The sequence below is a fragment of the Xiphias gladius genome, chromosome 24 (genome assembly GCF_016859285.1).
Source record: "Xiphias gladius isolate SHS-SW01 ecotype Sanya breed wild chromosome 24, ASM1685928v1, whole genome shotgun sequence".
NCBI classification, from domain to species: domain Eukaryota; kingdom Metazoa; phylum Chordata; class Actinopteri; order Istiophoriformes; family Xiphiidae; genus Xiphias; species Xiphias gladius.
Genome location: NC_053423.1, coordinates 24,188,879 through 24,208,865, shown reverse-complemented (window position 1 = coordinate 24,208,865; position 19,987 = coordinate 24,188,879). Strand labels below are relative to the sequence as shown.

General features: G+C 45.2%; 1 protein-coding gene across 3 annotated transcripts in view; it reads right to left on the bottom strand.

Moving 5' to 3' along the window:
* Positions 1-19,987, bottom strand: part of LOC120786193 (collagen alpha-1(XIV) chain-like) — a 132,461-nt gene that overhangs the window by 86,047 nt on the left and 26,427 nt on the right. For all 3 annotated transcript variants that reach the window (XM_040121439.1, XM_040121441.1, XM_040121440.1), the window contains exons 6-9: positions 4,097-4,255; positions 3,553-3,672; positions 1,356-1,520; positions 196-357 (exon numbers count right to left, since the gene is read on the bottom strand). In XM_040121439.1, coding sequence (XP_039977373.1) covers positions 196-357; positions 1,356-1,520; positions 3,553-3,672; positions 4,097-4,255 — 606 coding nt within the window. The remainder of the gene's footprint in view (positions 1-195; positions 358-1,355; positions 1,521-3,552; positions 3,673-4,096; positions 4,256-19,987) is intronic.

The following is a 19,987-nucleotide window of genomic DNA, read 5'->3' as shown; positions in this document are numbered from 1 at the left end:
AAACTGGACAATCTTTTCCTGCTATTTCAGGCAGCGTGTGTGTTTACACTTTTCAAGAAGGGGGGGGCATGTCATGACTGCTACGTTATATTAGCCGAGGACTTTGTTTTTATTGCTTAGGGATCTCCACTACTCGTAATTATAACCAATGGCATCAACAGAGGCATTCACGGCAGACGCTGCAGCCTATCAAACCTTTGAGCTGCTTGTCGAGCTGCTCCACTCGGTCGCAGATGGTCTTGGTGAGACCTTCCACGATGTCGCTCATCACGCTGAAGTCCGCCACGTTGTAGACGTGAGTTTCCTCGGGAGGAGAGGCGATGGCCTTCAGCTCATTCTCATCGGCGTTTTTCACCCCTGGCAGGGGGGGGCGCGAGAGAGCGAGGGACAGAGAGGGAGAGCGGTAAACAGAGGGGTTTTTCAGACGAGTTTTTCATGATGAACGTGTTGATGAATATTCACAATCTTTAATTTTACCCGAAAAGGCAAAATAATTTGTCAAATTCCGAAATGCGCCCCATCCAAAATAATTCCGTATTGAAGAAACATGTTTTGTTAAAAAGTTCCACAGACAAAACTCTTTAAACCTAATCTTCAAGTTAATATGTCAGATCGATTTGCCTTGAGTGCTGAAAATCTTTTTTGCAGGCATCCTCAAATAGCCTTTCTCTGAGTGTTTGCTTTGCCAAAAAACTACAAATTGGCAGATACATGCTGAAATGTGTGGAAGGAACAAAATTGTAGCTTGTTGAGACTGATTTCCTTCCTTTCTGGCAATCTTTTGTTTCACTTCAGTTTCATACGCTGTAAAAATCCACTTGTGGAGCCTTGTAATCCATCATGCTAAACATTTAGTCCCCCGTCACCTTTTTCAGGGCTGCAACCGATGATTATTTTCATTATTGATTAAGATCTCAATGATGAAGTTTTCCTTTCACTCCTTCCTAAGGCCTCGGTCTTCAAAATGCCTATTTTGTGCCTATTTTCCCACAGATCGAAAAGCTGTTTAATATTCTTGTCTGATGAATAAGTGAAACGATCAACCTCATGAAAACCATTCAAACTTGATGGCATTCATCTTCTGTTGCGTGATGAACAAACTCAGCATCTGAGCACTACTGTTACATAACTAACTAACTAACTAACTAACTAACTTTCTGTCACAAGAGAAGTGTAGATATTATCAAGATTTTTACTCTTTGGCTTTTTTAGCGTGAAAGAGTCTTGTAGAATTTTTCTGAATGTTTTTTTTTCCCCCCAAACTTGGCGAATTCCCAAACGGAAGCCACAGGTAAATATCTACTCTCTCCACGTCCGCCATTCGGATCATTGGTGTTAGTGTCGGTGGCTCTTACCGATGGCGAACAGCTCTATCCCCGCTTCCCTCAGGCTCTGTGCGGGGGGGGACACATCGTCCTGGGACTTCCCATCGGTGATGAGGATTCCTATCTTGGGAACGCCGGGTCTGGATCCGGACTCCGGTTTGAAGCTGTTCTCCAGGATGAAGGTCAGAGCCAAACCTGAAGAGACAACAAAGACGGGACACAGTGGACACAGTGCGATACGGACAACGTTACACTTAACAGGCCAAATCCTGAAACAATGTCCTAAGCTCCTTACTGCAGCAGACTGAAAACAAGCATTCATTTAAAAAAAAAAAGGCTTTACAGCCAAAATAGTGAAGGACAATGAACACTGCTCAGACACTACTTATGTTTAGAGGGTGCAGAGAGAATTGTCATCCTAAGAGACATGAGGAAACTCTGGCAAACAAGGCCAAAACAATAAGACGCTAAGACAAAAAAAATATGTCGAAAATACAAATACAAAAAGCTAAAATACAAAAGCTAAATGCAAAATAGAAGTAAGCCATGAAAAAACATGCAGTACGTTTTAAATAATTTCAATCAATCAATCACAATGTGCAGTAGCCTGGATAATGACGCATTTTTTGCATTTCCCCTGTCCTTGTTTTGACATGCTGCCCTCGTCTTTTTTTGGAGTGACATGTACCGTTAAAAATGAGTGACGGCAGAAAATTAGAGCCACTTCTCGTTCTTTTTGAGGAACGGTGGAAAATGGTAGGCTGAGTCCTGGCTGACAGCATGATTGCACTCCCAGTTTCCCTCTGAGGTGCAGTGAGGACGGCTGACGTGACTCTGAGCCAAGACGCTTGCTTCAAGAGTCACAATCAAAGACTTAATGAACACGATGGGTTTAAAGTGTCGTTGTTAGCTTGACGACGTTTTAGTCTAATGAGTGTGTTAACATAATGAGCAGCTGGGTTCTCTTGGGTCCATTAATGGCATTACTGATAATTTCCTCCACTCCTAACAGACGGCTTCTACTACCTACTGGGTCCCTGAGCATTAACTTCCGAAGAAATAAATATGTTAATTACAGTCAATACAAAGTCAAATAAAAGCTGCTCGACGATGCAGACTCCACTCATCTGATTGTCTTGTTCCTCTGCTGAACGTTTGTGACAACATACCCACTTTGGTTGTCTGCATCTCCACAGTTTCAACTTTTCACGAGCTAAGAGAACCAGCGCCGTTTTCACCTTGGGGACAAGGCAGTCTCCGGGTAATCCAGTTGGTTCTGAAATGGTTCATTCATCTTGAAAAAGCAGGAGAATTTCACCCAAACCAAAATGAAACCCTGACTACCACTAAAAAATGATTAGATACGCAGTTTTCACTGCACCGCAAAGAAATATCTGCCCAAACCTTGATTCGTTGAGACAAAATGAAAAAAAAGGGTTCATCACAGTCGCAAGGAGGGATCTGTATTCTACCTCATCTGCAAGCCAGCATCTCATTAAAATAGTTCTGGCTCTTTTTTTTTTTAATTAAGTTCTTCAGCCAGTTAGTAAATCCAGAAGCCGGTAAATCAGCCCCTGGACAGCTAGAGCCCATTCCAGAGGTGGCTCTCCAAAACACGGGTATACAAAACTGCACCAACGGTAGAGTGATGAAATATGTGTTAACCAGTAGACAATCACAAAGAAGTAGCTACTACTAGATATGTAAAACCTTCCTGCAAAGCGGTCCGAGAGAAGCTCAGGTTGTGATACAGGACATGTGTTGATGTTCAATCCTACAAAATCCCCGACGACTGAGCCTGTGACATCTCTCATCTCATCGTTGCTGTTGCTGAGCACAGTGGGAATGTTGTACAGTAGCTGTTGCCTCAAACAGCTCAATCTCCGGTGAGAAAAACTGTCACCGTTTGGAACAAATCCCCTCTCGCTCTTCTTCTTCTTCGCTCCTCAGCGGAGCACCGGGCCGTTTACGTCTGCTGTGTGTGGCCAGGCTGATGTCAGAAGCGTGACCCATCCACGCCGGCTCCCTGACTCACGGGCCGGTCTTATCGGCTTCGGGCTGCGAGATCCCCAACATGTTCAGCACTGAATTGAAATGAAATGCGCTGAAGGGAACCCGCTAAGCCGAGGCAGAGGACCGCCTTAGCCCCCAGACTATGAGCGTTATCGGTTCACGTTGAGGAGTACGAGAGACCATAATAACCAGAGGAAGGCTGAGGGTTTCGTACCTGTCAGTGTGTTTCCTCCTTTATACGGCAGGTTCTTCACGGCATCAATCACAGCCTCTTTGGTGGTGTGAGCGTTAAGATGCCACTCAATCCTGGGGTCTCCGCTGTACTGAGCCAGGCCTGCACACACACACACACACACACACACACACACACACACACACACACACACACACACACAGTCATACCGGGGTGAATAGTCTCACGGCTACTGCAGTCAATGGCGGCAGCATTAAGGCATTAAAAGCATTTCTGTCGCTCGATTTTTGTACCTTCCTCTAAAACTCAGCCCCTTGTATTTGGTATCTTTGCAAACCTGAAAAACTGTGGAGAACTGGAGCTGCTTTAAAGGCAAAGGGGGTCCCAGCAAATACTGATCTGATTGAGGTTTTTTCTCTTTACTGGACTTTGTATGAAGTTAAATACAAATTTAAAAAAGTAAAAACTATTCCCGACTTCATTTCTGGAAGCATCCTCACGCTACTTTTAGTGCCTGTAACCTTTGCACAGCACACCTGAAACACAGAAAGCAAAACCTCCTCACCGATCCTGGTCTTGTCAAACTCCACGCTGAAGGCCCTGACCAGGTTTTCCAGGAAGGTCCTGACCAGCCTGAAGTTGATGCGACCAATGCTCCAGGAGCCGTCCACCAGAATCACAATGTCAGCTATGGCTGGAGTCTTACACATGAACCCCTCCTCAGCTGAGGACGGACAGACGGAAACAGAGACAAGAAACACAAATTTACCAGAAAGATATAGTCTTGTGTAACGTCACTTGCCCTGGCGGTGATCGTCTGGGCACAGTTGTAGTGTGCGGGAACATACTGTAAAGTTAGCCTGTATTAAAATGAATGTCCATAATGAGAAGTATGAACCAGATTTTTAAAAAAAGGATGTGAAACATGTACAGTTTTTTTTTTTGTGCTGCCTACAGCAGCACACGCATGATAAAGCTGCAGTGGTAAAAGTAGGACAACTTGATGTGCAGCTTCTGTCCCAAAGTATTACAAAGTGTTTCATTAAATCTAATTCAGTTCAACACAGTATAATTAAACCCTAGAGGGGCCTGGCAGTTAGTTTTCCCAGATGAAAAATAACAGCCCACTCTGTTGTTTGTCTCAACCGTTTACTAGGTGATAAAAACAGACCGGGCTCTAATGAGGCAACAGCATTTCATTTACAAAAGCCAGTCCAGTGCACAGCGAGCGAAAGGCCAAGTTAGGAAACAACCATTTTTTTTTTTTTTCCTCAATCAGCCAATTATCTTTCACACAGAGCTTAGGAAACCTCTGTGAGCCCGGCTCCCCCCGGAATCGTTAAAGGTGCTGGCTTTAATCACGGTAAACCCGATAATCAGGATTAATAAACACTGCTGGAATCCGGTTGAGCAAGGCACAGAACCTCCCAGCACGTCCGGTGGAAGAGGCTGTTGTAGCGTGCGGTTCCCCCCGGTGGGAATTCTGCAAAAAAGCATGTAGCGTTCGAAAACCCATATTAAATTCTCTGTGATCTACATTTGGGTCAAAGGCCTTTTTTTTTTTTTTTTTTTTTTTTGCATTAGTCACATCCAAACTTACTCATGTTCAAAATTACTGAATCCATTTCTGTCAAGTGCCATGAAGTTTTAAGCCTGTGTATCAGATTATCTTCAACGCTTTTTAATCTAGAGAAACGACAGTAACAGAAAGTGATGTTTTCCTCACTCCGTCCGCTCGTCACTCGCTGAAACGCTCGCATAATTCTTTAAATACAACATAAATGCCTTTGACAACCCTGTGCAGTTTAAAAAACAAGTCCTATGACATACTTTTGGATAACTGAGACGGATATTTTGTTATATTTTTTAAGTAGCGTGTAGCATTTTAGTAACGGCGATATTCTGCCTTTTAAGTAGTACTTCAGGTAAGGATTGTATATACTCAGTGTGCATTTAGAAATGATGCCACTCAAAGCTGAAACCAACTTCCGGAGTCTTAGTCAATTTAGCCCCTTTCGTTTTTTAAGATTTTTTTTTTTTTTTGCTTTATGAAAGAGCCGACTGCCAGGAAATAGGGGGTAGGGAGCGCTTGACCGGCCAAAACGCCAGAAGTGAACGTGGAACGCTGTGGTTATATGCACTTCGACCATTTGGCTACCAGGACCCCCCCCCCCCGCTACTTTTAAATGGTCAGTTACAGTATTACCTAGTACTAGTACTCTAGCATTGGACTTTTGCACGCCCTTCTGTAATTCCGACTTGTGTGAGATGTGATGACAACCAATAAACATCCAGTCTGCGGCTCTGCGGAACCTTTTGGCCTCTTTTAGCTTATTTTTTGGTTTTGCAGCGCATTTACTGCACACATCCGCCCGGTAAAACCAGCTGTGTAAACCGTGTAAATTCGGAAACGAATGAAGCGGGACGGTGCTGAGGGAGAGCCCTACTTGCCTAGAAACCCTTCCTTGAACGAATAAAGCTCAAGAAAACCAGAATACACACAGACAAACTCAGTCATGTAGCCACAAGGCAGTAACGTTTATAAAAACAAAACCCTGACGGTTCTCCTACCTAAGCAAAAACTTTAAAATAAGCCACTTTACTCGTAGGGAAAACCACGAGCAAAAGCCACTGATTCACTTTATCTTCATAATAAACCTGATACACACTTGGCCCGCTGCTGCCCTGGTCTGTACATGCGAGACCTACACTGTGTATCTGCACCCGCTGGCACAGGATTTCTTATCCTGCAGACTCACAGGAGAATGTTTCTTTCAGGTTGCAGCATGTTTTAACCTCTCTGGAGGTGGAGCGGGTTGTGTGTGTGTGTGTGTGTGTGTGTGTGTGTGTGTGTGTGTGTGTGTGTTTGGAGGGACGGCGGCGGGCATTCTTCATCAGTCATTTCATTCGTCTTTGACAGGAACGGAGAAGTGTATCGCTCCTTACAAGTCTCTACAGTGTCGGAATTTAAATCTCCTCGTTGGTGTGTGTACCAGGAGAGCCTGAGTGCCGCTACCTAACACGACTTCAGTGGGCAGATGAAAGCGGCGACACATAAAACACACAGTCACTTCACTTTGCGGGAAAGAATGAGCCTCGAGCTTGGCGCCGATTATCGGCTGGTTGTGCGTCGAGCGCCACAGAAATTCAAGCCCTTCTCAAAAGCATTTTGAAGTAAAATGCTTGTGTGCTGTCACACGCATGTTTGCGTATCAGCGGGCACCTGTGCACGTGCGTCACGTGTCTTTACCACCGAGATAAATGTCTATGTTTCAAACCATCGCAGTTAAAATGCGTCACAGCCGGTTTTGTCTGTTGGCTTTTCTGGGTTCGGTTTGCGGGAGGTAACTGTAGCGAACTGTGGATACTGGTTGACAGACTTATCACGTAAAAGCACAGAGAAGTGATTGAAAACACAGCAGTCAATAGTTAACTGGCAGAAAGCAGAGGCATGACACCAGACAGGAGTATAAGGTGCTTAAGATCACTAGTGTGACGACGCTTTGCAAGAACTCTGAAGAGATCATCAGCTCCTTGTTCACTGCGATGCGTTAACGTCGCTGACTGAATCTGAGGTTTCCCAATGATTACTGCGAGGAGAACGGTCCCGGGGGACGTGATTTTAAGACATCTTCATCGAAACATTCATACAGAAACTGTTGTGATTAACTTTACAAATTCTAATCACACCGAAATTCTCCTTGAAGGAGCCTATAGATAGGCTTTTTCCAGAAAACGTTTGCTTTAGGTGACTGTTAAAGTGGCAGATGCATCAGTAAAAGATGTGATAATTGAGGCGCTGGTGAGAAAGGCTAGGACTATTTAAGAAGTCCCGTCTGACAACTTGGAAATACAGGTGGCGGGATGAATGACGGAACCTGTGAAGAGGAAGGGTTGAAACAGATCTAAGGACGGCGAGGAAAGCAAAACAGTGCTTTGGAGCCCTAAGTGAAAGAGGACGAGCTTCCTTTTAACAGCACGTCAGGGAAAACACTAGCACCTAGACAGATGTCGAAAAAAGGAAAAAAGACAGAGAGAGAGAGAGAGAGAGAAGAGGAAGCAGTGACAGATGCATATTAAAGGGTGTAACTACATGAGCGAGTCTGCCGCGAATACCAATGTTGTGTTTCTTTCTGCTTGATCTACTAATCTTCCCCTCGGCCTTTGTTTTCTTATACCTCTTCTTCTCTGTGAGTTTGCTGTACTGATTCCTTTCCTCTTCATTTATCATCAGCACTGCTCCGTTTTATTACTTACTTATCCTATAATGGCCATACAGTATTTCTTTATTTTCACTTAACAGCCACTAATACTAATATAATGCATCAATAATACTAATGATACAAGAGCAAGAAACGAGGCAGGGCGAGTTTATGTAGACGGCGGCATTCACGCAAAAGGCAATTAAAGTGCTTCACAGAGGCACGGAGATGCACTAAAAAGGAAAATATTAAAAAAGCATTTAACAGACAATTATTAGCAAAAGACTGAAAAGAATTTACATATGTAATTTAGCGGAAAGCCAAAGAAAACAATGATGTTTTAATCCCTGATTTAAATGAGCAGAGGGTTTTAGCAGACCTCGGGTATTCAGGCAGCTTGTCCCACAGGTGGGGAGCATTCAAACTCTGGGAACACTGAGTAAACCTGCCCCAGATGACCCGAAGGGGTCCGGATGCTTCGTAACCTTCCAGTGAATCAGAGATGTGTCATTTAGTGCGTTGTAGACAACTGAGGGGATTTTAAAATCTATCCTCTGACACACGGGAAGCCAGTGCAGTGATTTAAGGGCCGGTGCGATCTGCTCCTCTTCTCTTGGTGTTGTGAGGACTCAGCGGCAGCGTTCTGGATGAACACCTGCGAAAACTCGGGTAGGTTCATAGTCTAGGCTGATGAAAATGAATCCACCAACAGGTTTTTCTGTATCTTGTTCAGACAGAAATCCTTTCATTCTCGTCATGTTTTTAAGGAGGAAGTAATCTGATTTTGTAACTGTCTTTACGTGGCTGTTGAGATTTAGGTCCGAGTCCGTAACTACACCGGGACTTCTGGCTTGATCTGTAGAGTTCAGTGTCATTGTTTCAAGGTGAGGACCGACTTTTAATCTTTCCTCTTTGGGGCCAGAAACAATTATTTCAATTTTCAGTTGTTCAGTTGCAGTAAAAAAGACGTAAGAAAGCAGGATAATGAGAAAGAATAAAACATGATGGAACAGGAATGTTGCAAAGGAAAGAAGATATAGAGAAGAGAAAAATAAACAACAAACATGTTCTCAGTAGAGAGGTGAGCAAGAGAAACAGGTGTGGTTGAGAGAGAAAACAATGGAAGCAGTTGAAGAAATGATCACTTCTGCAAAGGAAGTGATGCATTTGATTTCTGGTTAATTGGGATTAAGGAAGAAGAACGGGTTGGTTAATGGGTTGGTTGAGAGGCATAACCAGCGTGGCTGAACTTCAAGAGCCCAGAGAGAGACCTACTAAAAAACGAAGGCACCAGCAGAATATCCAAAGAAGACGATGTCACAGTTCATTTACTTGAGCATCAAAATCAAAAAAAAGGCCAGGTGCAATAACCGGGAGACTGGACGCAGATGCCTGCCAATACCTCGTGGCCCCAGTTGTGTGCGCATCATTAGGCAACCCATTGTTTCTCTAAGGACTCATTTTAATAATTGGTGTTTTAGAATTTAGACGGTAATGACCTGGCAGACCCACCAGATGTGGGGGCAGTTCATTTGGGTGCTCCGTGGCTTTGGTAATGACTTCTGGTTAAACACAGTAGCCTATTTATGAGCCGTGATCACATTCCACGCTGGTCCCAACATCCAACAACAGAAACAGGGAATCCTGTAAATGAGAACAACTATATTGTGGATTCAGCTGCATTTAAAAACACAGTACAGGCGATCACAGAGAGCAAGACGGGCCAGAACAAGATCGACTCCCTCCCTCCGGCCCCATCTGTCTGTCTCTCACTAAATACAGACAAGGTATTTAGTTTTGCTGTATATGATCAATTCAGGAACAAATGGACCATTAAAAAAAAAATCTATGGTAATTATAAATAAGTCAGTTGTTACTAAATACAGGCATTAATACACATTCACAAGTGAATTTCACACCAGTCCTGGAAAAACACTAGGAGCCAGTACATAAAGGAAGCCGAGCGCCCGCGTCTCCCAGACCCAGTGGGCGCAGGCGGCGGGTAGGACGGGGGCGGATTGTGTCCGGCAGCCGCGACGGAGCAGGGACACGACGCGGGCGCTTGCTTTAAGCTGCGTTCAGATACAGCGCGGCGAGAAACTTCTGAGGCGGCACAAATTTGGGCCGAAGCGATGTGTTGGAAATGTTGGAAACTGTTTTAAATGTGTGTGTTACTTTTTAAAAAGAATGTAATCACCACACGACTCCAGTGAACAACGATTTTCTCATAAATGTCACGATTGTCAAAATGCGAATGCTGTGTTAATGGACTAGGAAATCAGTAATAAGCGTGTTCGCTTGTGAAGCTTCGGTTGTAAATCAGTTTCTATTCGCACAATAACCGACATAACAACAGATCTGTCGAGTCACGTGCTAATATGTGAAGATTTGAAACAAAACAAAAAAAACAAGCGTCTGAACTTGTAATGGCAAAGGGTAAAACAGCTACGAGGCCTTGTAGGGGAAGCAGGGAACAAGCTGCACGCTTTGTCACACACGCGGGAACCCGTTTATCGCCGCTCGCAGCTGCATTTCTGCTGTTGTTCTGTCTGATAAGAAACTTCCCAGATATGATCTGAAACGTCCTGATGTGAGCCTGCGTGGATCGATGTGCAAAGCTGCGACGAACGAGGACAGACTGGCAAAGAGCCTCGGCCGTGACTGACTGACTGACTGATGTTCGTCTTTGGGGAAAAAACAAAACAGAAACAACAACAACGCAACTCTTTACCTGTCTATCAAATCCCTTTGCTAAAAGGATTCATATTGCCTTCTGGAGGGGGGTGGAGTTTTAAACTGGAAGGATGAAAGGAAAGGAAAGGAAAGGAAGAGAATGAGAGAGAAAGGGAGGGAGGGAAGGGAAACGTAGAGAATAGAGGTTTGTTGACAGATTCTTCAACTAGATCGCTATTAGCAGAGAGGCCCCTCAGGCAAAGCGTTCCTCCACAGGTCAAAAGGTCAAAATGCCGCAGGTCCGAGGCACATCCCAAGACAGTGGGGGTCAAGACTATCAGAGGACGTGACCAGAGTCACGTAGGTGTAAATAACATCATAATGAGTCCTTTCTGGTGACTGACATTCCCATACATATTCACGGCTGCAGGCAGTGTCCACAGGTTGCTACAGGCTGTGCTTGGCCAGGACTCAGAGCCCAAATCTATAAGGCAACGCGCCAGCTCCGGCAGGGCTAGGTCAACTACCTCCGCTGGACAAAAGCTTTCACGTTTCTATAATCAATGAGTGTTGTTAATTTCTAAGAAAATACACCAGTTCTGAAGCATGGAGTCACATCTCTACGTACAGCTCTGAACCACTGCAGAAAGAGATGGGACAGTTCTTGAGTAACTCAATCGCTCTCGTCTACTGCTCTTTTTCTTCTCTAATAAAACACGTAATATTCAAATGAAGAGGAAATATTAAATCACCCGCATATTTCCGACTGGACGGAGGGAAATAACCCTGTCGTTACTGTGGAGATTTATCACGCAACATGTAAAATTAGTCAAATTCTCTGTTCCACTTTCTCCAAAAGCCGCCGAGGAAAAAAAATTATTTTCTCGTCCGTTTGTTGGGATGAACAAGGCAAGCGTTCAAACATTCCGACGTTCCAATGAAGGAAGGTTTCAAAGACATAAACAGACCATCTCCAACATCCCTGCTCCTCTAAACAGTCAAAGCCAGGTCAGGGCTGAGCTAATAGCCTGAGGCGACGGGGGGGGGTCAAAGGTGAGCCATCACGCCTTAGCCCCTCGTGTGATGGATTTATCCATGCTCGGCTAATTTACATGGCAGGAGGTCAAAGGTTCGGCTGCCTCGGACTCCACAGCTTCACGACAGCAAGACAGCTCGCGGAACAGATTTCACTTCCAGCTCGAGTGAATTCCACGTCGTCATCCATGCGGAAAGTTTAACAGGTACAGCAGTCGACGGGGCCGTCCCAACACCTGTATGATATCTGACCTTAACTCGTTTACCTTCAAACAGAAAGAAAGGTTCGCCCTCTAAACAAATGGTGAGATGTAAGCTCGCCGGTTTTAGTCTTCAAACTTAACAATGATGCTCAGAAAATGATTTCTACGGCCGGACCTAAAGTCCAGATTGTAGGCTGTGAAATGGTTTTGAATGTAGAAAATTGGACCGGTTCAGAGTTTCTCAAATAAATATAAGTTGACTTGAAAGAGACAAACGATTGTTTATACAAATAGCTGAATCACAGAGTAACGGCAGACGTGCAGGCCAAGCCAAAAAGCCAACGGGTTTACCGTGCGGCTCCTCTTGAATGATAGGAGATCAGCTGATTTCACTGAATTGCATTCTGGGCAGTCTGTAGTGCTCGTACGCTTGAATGTCCTATCATCCTGCATCAGTACGTTTTCATTTGTTATTTTTGGGTGAGGCATGAGATCTCAAGAAAGGTTCAGAGCTATGGTAAGTTTCATTTGTCTTATTTTGTCATTTTAAGGTTTAATTGCTTCAGGTTTTTGCTTTTCAACCGTTCAAGAGAGTAGCAAAGACGTTTTAAATGCCCTCCCAGAGAGAAAAAGAACACTGTGGATCCTGTGACTCCTTGATGTATAATCCAGGTCTTTCCACAGTTAGATATAATGAGAAAGTGGACAACGGGCACCTCAGGTTAATAACAGAGAGCACCTCATTCCTCTTTACAACATGAAAGAGGAGCGAGCTGGTTAGGGATGCAGCTGCAGGTTCCTCTGGGCCCCAGATTCCATTTCTGATCTCATGTGTCTCCTGCCATCCCTGTGACGCGACACCTCTGAACCTGAGTCAAACACCAGTCGCAAATTCTTCCAAGTGTTTATTTTAACCTGTGTTTAGATCACGGTGGCCTCGAGATATTAGTTGGGGATTATCGCAAACCTTGAATAATCCAAACATTTCGCTCTGTAAGGGACTTCTAGAAGTCCGAAAGACTCGAGAAGCACGTTCGTAACCTGAGGGCTCGTGTTTTGGTTGGTGCTCTATCTTATCAACCGTCAGCGGGGAGCCCTCGAGCGAGGCGCTGAGCCCCGAGTTGCAGCGGTGATGCTCTTCAGGGACTGAGCGCTCATACACTGCTCCCAGACGCAAAAAGCGTCCGACAGCATAAATGCGAAAGCTGGGTGGTGCGGTAAACAAGCGCACTCGGCACAAACAGCGTCCCTGGGAAAATAAAGGTGACCAACAAATAGTCAATCTACTGTCATATGAAAAAAAAAAAAAGCCTCCGGTGAACAGTCAACAGTATCAGACATAGACAAGTCCATAGGATACAAACCCTCTGTCGTCTGTGGCTTCTGTTGAGCCTGTGGAAAGGAAGTCTGCGACGGCTCCACTGCAACATGCAGAGCCGATCAGGCTGGATGAGCCCCGGTTAGAGGTTTACAGTAGACCACATGCACCTCATCACTGTCAAAACGAATCTAAACAAGCACAGGGACGCTCACGAGCCGCAGCTCATTTCAGCCTCTTCTTCCCAAGTGCGGAGGAGGAAGAAATACGGCTCTGGATCGGAGCTGTTTATCCGGTCAGCATCAATGATTCTCTATTCTTTGAAATCTAAATCATGGTAAGATTGGGGCCAAACTACTGCCCCTGATTTGTCTTCAGTTCTCCGTGGCCCTGCGCTGCTACGATGGCATCCTGTCTGCTACTCCCGTTTACTGATGCTCTGACCACCGACCGGGACTGAAAACGTCAGCTGTCAGCTGTCAGGTCGCTGGATCTGGGTAACTACACCCTAATCTACACATGTAACTCTGCCTACAGCTGTAGCTCAACCTTATACACCTCTCAGCTGACACACTTATTTGTAATCTTATTTGTAATCTCTGACTGCCGGCTATTAAAACTGAGCACATTTCCACTTCAGATCTTATCGACATTTAAGATTTTTACATCACTAATACATTATCGTACACAATGCGGTTCTTTAAGCCTTTTATCTGCTGTCATCACACTTTGTCTTGCGATATTAATAACTGATAATTAATAACTCCGATACCGTCTCCAGCCCGTGAAGTGTATCACACACACAGCCGGGCGTGTAATCAGTGTGTATCAGGAATCACAGAGACATAATGAAACAATTCGTCTTCCTGTTGTAATGAGCCATTTTCACAGGCGAACGCTCCAAAATCATTCGTAATGACACAGGGAGAGCTCGGTATCACACGTGAGCGAGCGGCGAGCAGCGGTGCGGGAAGCCCTCCCGCCCGGCAGATGAGCAACGATTCCGACACACGTAGAGACGCTAATTTGACTTTTCCTCCGTTTCAGAGAAAAGGCGAAGGCCGAAGGCGATGGCTCACCACAGGAAACCGCTCAGTGTCCTCGCATTATACCTTACGGTGCAATTCCCGAATTCATTTTGTATAATTATTTATTATTTATTATTTATAATGAAAACACTGCGGAGTCTGGTGCGGAGGCTTGGCTTAAACTCATACTCAGTTGGCCGTCCATTAGGTACACCTGGCTGAAACTAATGCAGCATAATGCAAGTCTGACACGGGTCCACAAAGGTCGCACTGTTCAGCTGTTGCGGTGCTGCTGTATTGGATTACGCAGAGAGGTGACTGTGTTATTCAGCCCGCCCTGATGCGGTGGACACAATAACATCAACAGCTGGCAGTATAAGGCAATAGGATTCACCAGCAGCACCACTAGTGCTATCACTACCACTGCTAACGCTACTCCTACTGCCAGTGATATTAACTCAAACTCTACCATTAGGCTAAATAACTATTAACAACATTAAGTTGTTGGCCAACACTTAGTAGATTTGAAGCCAGCTTAAGCAAGACATTTAAATCAAGTGAACTAAAAAAAGCAGTGAAACTGTCTAAGTCGAACATGCATGTATTCAAACAGTTCATCTGCTTTCTGTGCATGTCCATGACATGCACAGAAAATCCGGATGTTTCAGTTATTCTGGCTGAAAAGACTCCTCGATAGTGTGCCACTGTCGGCTGAACCAGATGAGCTCATTTTGGACGCCGTCTGACAATAAGGTGCCGCGGTGTGGTAGTGGTGAAGGTGAAGGTGAAGTTAAACCTGCATCGCGCAGGTCAAACAGGCGACAACACACCTGGCACCAACGCGCAAAGTTCCCGTATACGTTCTCTTCACAAGTACGTCGTCACCTCTGGGGACCGAGTGTCACACACTGTCTTCTGCGCAGAGCTGTGAAGAGTCACAGTGTGTGTGTGTGTGTGTGTGTGTGTGTGTGTGTGTGTGTGTGTATATATAAGGCACAGAGGGAGGGAGGAGACAAAAATGATTTTGATGTTTCTTTAATGAGACATCTCACTAGACAGAGAAAAAGGAAACTAAAACCACAGAAAATCCCACCGCACACTCACACACACAAATACACACCCAGTAGCAGCAGAAAGAGCAAAACTGGGAATTAGTGTGACACTGCATCTGTGTGTGTGTGTGTGTGTCAGTGAGCGTGGGATAGAGATGCAGACGGAGGGCGTGAGGAGAGAAAAACAGTGTTTGGTCATTGTGCCTACACAACTCTTTTCCTCCGCCGCAATACAAACAACCCAGAAGTGAAAAACTTGTGCGAACGAGTATCATCAAAGAGTTCGCTTCTTCTGTGTGTCGTATATTTTGAATTTATGCAACAACAGAAAGAACATACGACATAAAATTTGCTAAAGTAAAAATAATAAATGAGTAAGTACAAGATGTGAATACCAGTAATGGATAGAGCTGTGACAGTATGGATGTCTTCTGTCTGCAGTAACAGCTTTGTGGGTAGCCACCACTGATGTCCACTGATTTTTGGACTGAAACTAAGTGAGAGTCAGAAAAGCTTTTACTTCGGAGACACCACGACGCAGGGCACAGCACGAGCGCTCCTCCACACAACGGAAACGAGACGTCCTGATGTGTTGCAGGTTTTATGTCCATCTGAACTGGGTTGAACGCTTGTCTCCGGCAGCTCGTCCACTCGCCAGCTCACTGTGGGTGCATCCCTTTATTTAGACCTCCTGTATTTTTACCCAGGAGAGGTTGGTCGCCTCTAACGTCACGCTGACCAGGACTGCGGGAAGCTGTGGCTGGTACACAATAAAAGCCTTAAGGTGGGCGGCCGTGCCAAACCTTTAATTAGTGTTATTAAAATCTCCTCGGTTGTTTCTTCAGAGTTTACAAGCAAAAGACGAAAGCAAGCAAACGACAGGAAGCGGTCCACTGTCATCACGGGCCCCAAAAAACAAGAACGGAAAAAGGAAATTAGACGCCATGTTCGTCAAATAAGGGACCGTGGAACAAAATGATGACAGGAAGACACGAAATGATTAATGCACTGCCAGTCAGGACAAAAAGAGAATCTAGAAGAAAAAGACAAGAGCCCTACCACTGAAGAAAAAATGAGCAAGAAAGAGAAAGAAAACACGGAAAAGAATGAGCAGGAGCAAACGAAGACAAAGAGATACAGTAGATGAAGGAAGGAAGGAAGGAGGGAAGGAAAACAGGTGACGGAAAAGGAAAATAAGGGCAACAAACGAGTGGCAAAAGATATGTATAGAGGTCAAAAAAGAAGCAACGGTGTGTGATAAGACGAAAAGAAAGTGATGAGAAGGGGGGGAAAAAGAGAAGGGGGGAGATGTGAGAGGGAAAAAGAGAGAGAGCCTTCTCCTTCCGAACAAACAGAAAGCTCGTACTCACATGCAGCGCACACACCTACACAGCATCCCTGAGTACCTGAGCCTGTTACCGACTGACTCGGCCAGCGACCACAACTGACCCCGTTTGCGTCTCGTCGGATCAAAGTGCACCAGCCCCAACAATCTGCTCTAACTCCCCCTGCCACTGCAGCGCTGTCTAAATCTCAACCAAGCACATTTCTCCCCCCTCCACTGTTTCCAGACAAACAGACGCCAGGCGCAGCGCCGACTGCTCCGTGCAGCCGGCCTCATACTGTAACCTCTCTCTCCCTCTTCCCCCCACCTGTCTCCCTGCCGCCCTTCATTTCTCTCTCAAATCTAAATGAGGTTGTCACAGTGTCAAACAGAAGGTGACGGATCATTGGCTGCCCTGAAAGCCCTCCGTCTTGCCTGCATTACTGGGCCCTCACCCGCTCCTCCCAATTTCCCTAAATCAACATCTCTAGTCTTTCAACATCCCGGCAACCGCCGCGCAGTCGATTTATTGGTCCATCATTCCGCCGTGCTTGTGGCGTGGCATGATCGACGCCACGTCGAGCTCCTTTTGAAAACGCTGATGTGTCCGTCTTCTTCACCTGTAGCCCGCTGAAGCGGAGTTAACTTGGTCAACGAAAACCATGTCGGGCGACGACCGTTTTTTTTTTCCCCCGCGACTACGACGGGACGATGAGACGGCGCCGACGTCATCAATCAAACACCGACCGTAACTACATCAACATGTAATATCATTGACAAAAATACACACACACACACACGTGCAAGCTTTACAACACAGGTGAAACGGGTATTATGTAACTCATTCAGTAGAATTCCTCAGCTACAAAGTGCTAACTGTAGTTTAATGTGCACAGTATTACCCTGTTTACCAAGCAAGCATTATTGGGCTTATCTTTTTTTTGGGGGACCACATTCGTTTTTCATCATCCCCCCAAAAACAGTGTTTTTAAGCTCGACACTCTCAGTCCGCCTTGTTTCTAACTACTAAAGTGCCCTAGAGCGAGACACTGAAACTCCACCTTTGGTAAACAACGGTGTGACTTGCCACTTTATTTTCTACTCGCTTCAACCTGCGCCTCCAAAATTTGACACTGGTAAGATGGTTTTTTATTCACATACACATTTTTAATGATTTCAAAAAAAAAAAAAAGTCAACTTGTGACAATCTACACGCACGTTTAAGTGGTTGCACACATACCTCGAAATTTGACGAAATCGAAATCATCCTCTCCCAAAATGAAACGACAACATGTAACCACATGAGGGAGTAAACGCGTGATAGTAAAGAACAGCTGCAGAGAGGAGGTTCTGAAGTGAGGAGTGTGTACACAGGATCTGCGTCTTCATGGATGTATTTTTCCGATACCACTGTGGCATCGGCTGTGACCAATCTCAGTCCGTGTCATTCAGGCGGACTTAATGTGGACCCGGGTTTGGAAAGAGCTTTTACATTTCCTAATTTTGAGGCAAATTTGGACCAGTCAGGAAGTGTGAAAGCACTCTGATCATAATCATAGCCAAGTAAATCAGAGTCATCCTGAACAAAGAGCAGAAAAAACAAAACAAAACAACTGCCCAGGAAACTACTGCTGGATGAAATACAGGCTAGAAAAGCACAAAATTCATTCTCCACATTGGGGACGTCAAAATTAACTGTATGACTCATTTTCCAAGACACATATGCTCTATTATGTCCTCTTCTCTCAAACACACACACACACACACACACACACACACACACACACACACACACACACACCCCTGATAAGTGGAACAAGAGGTCCAAGCCGTGATTTCATTATTCCTGCCTGTCTTCTCCTGACACAGTCTAATTATGCTGGCCTCAACAAATGGACTAGGAATTAGACCTCAATAAAAGGGCCATGTCTGTCCCAAACACACACACACACACACACACACACACACACACACACACACACACACACACACGCTCAGAGGGAGTGTGTCTATAAATGAAAGGCCACAAGTTCAAGCTCTTAAACACAGAGTCCTTGACAAAAACACCGAACGTCCCGCTGAAAAGAAAAATTGTACAGTTTCACAACTTGGACTTTTCAACTGGTTTTGAACACAGCAAGTAGTAAATTTCTAAACTTGTCTAGTGACAAAGATGTGAAACTGTGAACGGACTGCATCGGTGGCGGGGAAGCTACTGTACCATGTAAGGCACTGGCCTAACCACCGGCGTAATCGAGGTTTAGCGTCTTGCTCAAGGACACTTCCACAGGCACTTGAACTTACCACGAGGGATGAATCTGAGAACGGTCCCGGCTCATAACTGCATTACCACGCGACAATAACGCAGCTTTGACCAAACAGAGGGTGAGTGTTTATCTTGAAGATTTACGTGGCTGCACAGCATCTCTGCAAATTCCTTTCCATAACGCAGTGAAAGGACCTGAACCAATGGCTGCCCGCATGGAAGGAAATGTGTCTAAAAAGAGACATTTGGCTTTTAAGAGATAATGTCCTCAAAAAAAACAAACAAAAAAAACAAGCCAACAGGCCGTCTGTGCAGCACCTTTTTACCACCCATAGTTACGTTTTATTGCTTGGCGACCTCTGGTGGCCGGAGTAATTATGACGGGGGGCAAAGGCGGCATCGGGAGGAGGGTGGGCCGGATGGACGGGTCAACAAAACACAAAACTTTGACACGGGCGAGGGCTGCATCCGCAACTTTAACTGCGTGTTTAATACTGTTACCATGACGACTTAAGGAAGGTCTTATTTCACCCAAACCGCAGTCTTTTTGACCAAGTCTAACCAAGTCGTTTTGGTGCCAACCCCCTAACCAAATCGTGACCGTGTTCCATAAGCTTCACCGCGCGGTTGCTGCTGTGACCATGGCGACGAAGGTCCAATCGGCCTGCCGCCTTCGCCTCCGAGGGTAGGGACGAGGGACCAGTAAGGGTCGTTCAGGTTGGAGGACTGGTTTTCAAATGTTAAGCAATATTGCAAAGTGTAGGTGATTTAGTTTATATGGTTTAAAAAAAAAAAAAAGGCACGTAACAGTATTTTCACCTTTGGCTAACCTCAATCTTCTATCCTTGTTAGGACATATGCTCCATATACAGAAGGTTCAGGAATGTAAGAACACACACACACACACACACATTCTTTCCAGTGTCTATTCTGTGCACAGGTGAGTAGACTAAAGCAACAAGACAGGGATGTGAGTCGGGCCGACAGCACTGAGACAAATACTAAAAGGGGCATGTACTTATGCAGCTGGATCCCTGAACCATGCCCTTGAATAATTTAGATTCCAATCAGGTGACACAGTGTGTCAGGAATAAAAGAGTGATATGATAAAGACAAAGCTCGGTATATTTTTATGTAACTGCGATGTTGCCCAAGCAAGCCCGCGCCTGCCCGCCTGCCCGCCTGCCGCTCTGCTGCCAGATCCCTTAAACATGACACGGAGATAAACTGCGAGACGGTAAAAAACCTAAACAAAATCAATTTATAGGCACGTTTTACAATTCTGCCCCTTTCTGCGGTTTTCTTCTGTGAGCAATGCAGCAACGGCACACTGAATAGGAAGTGGGTAACATAGG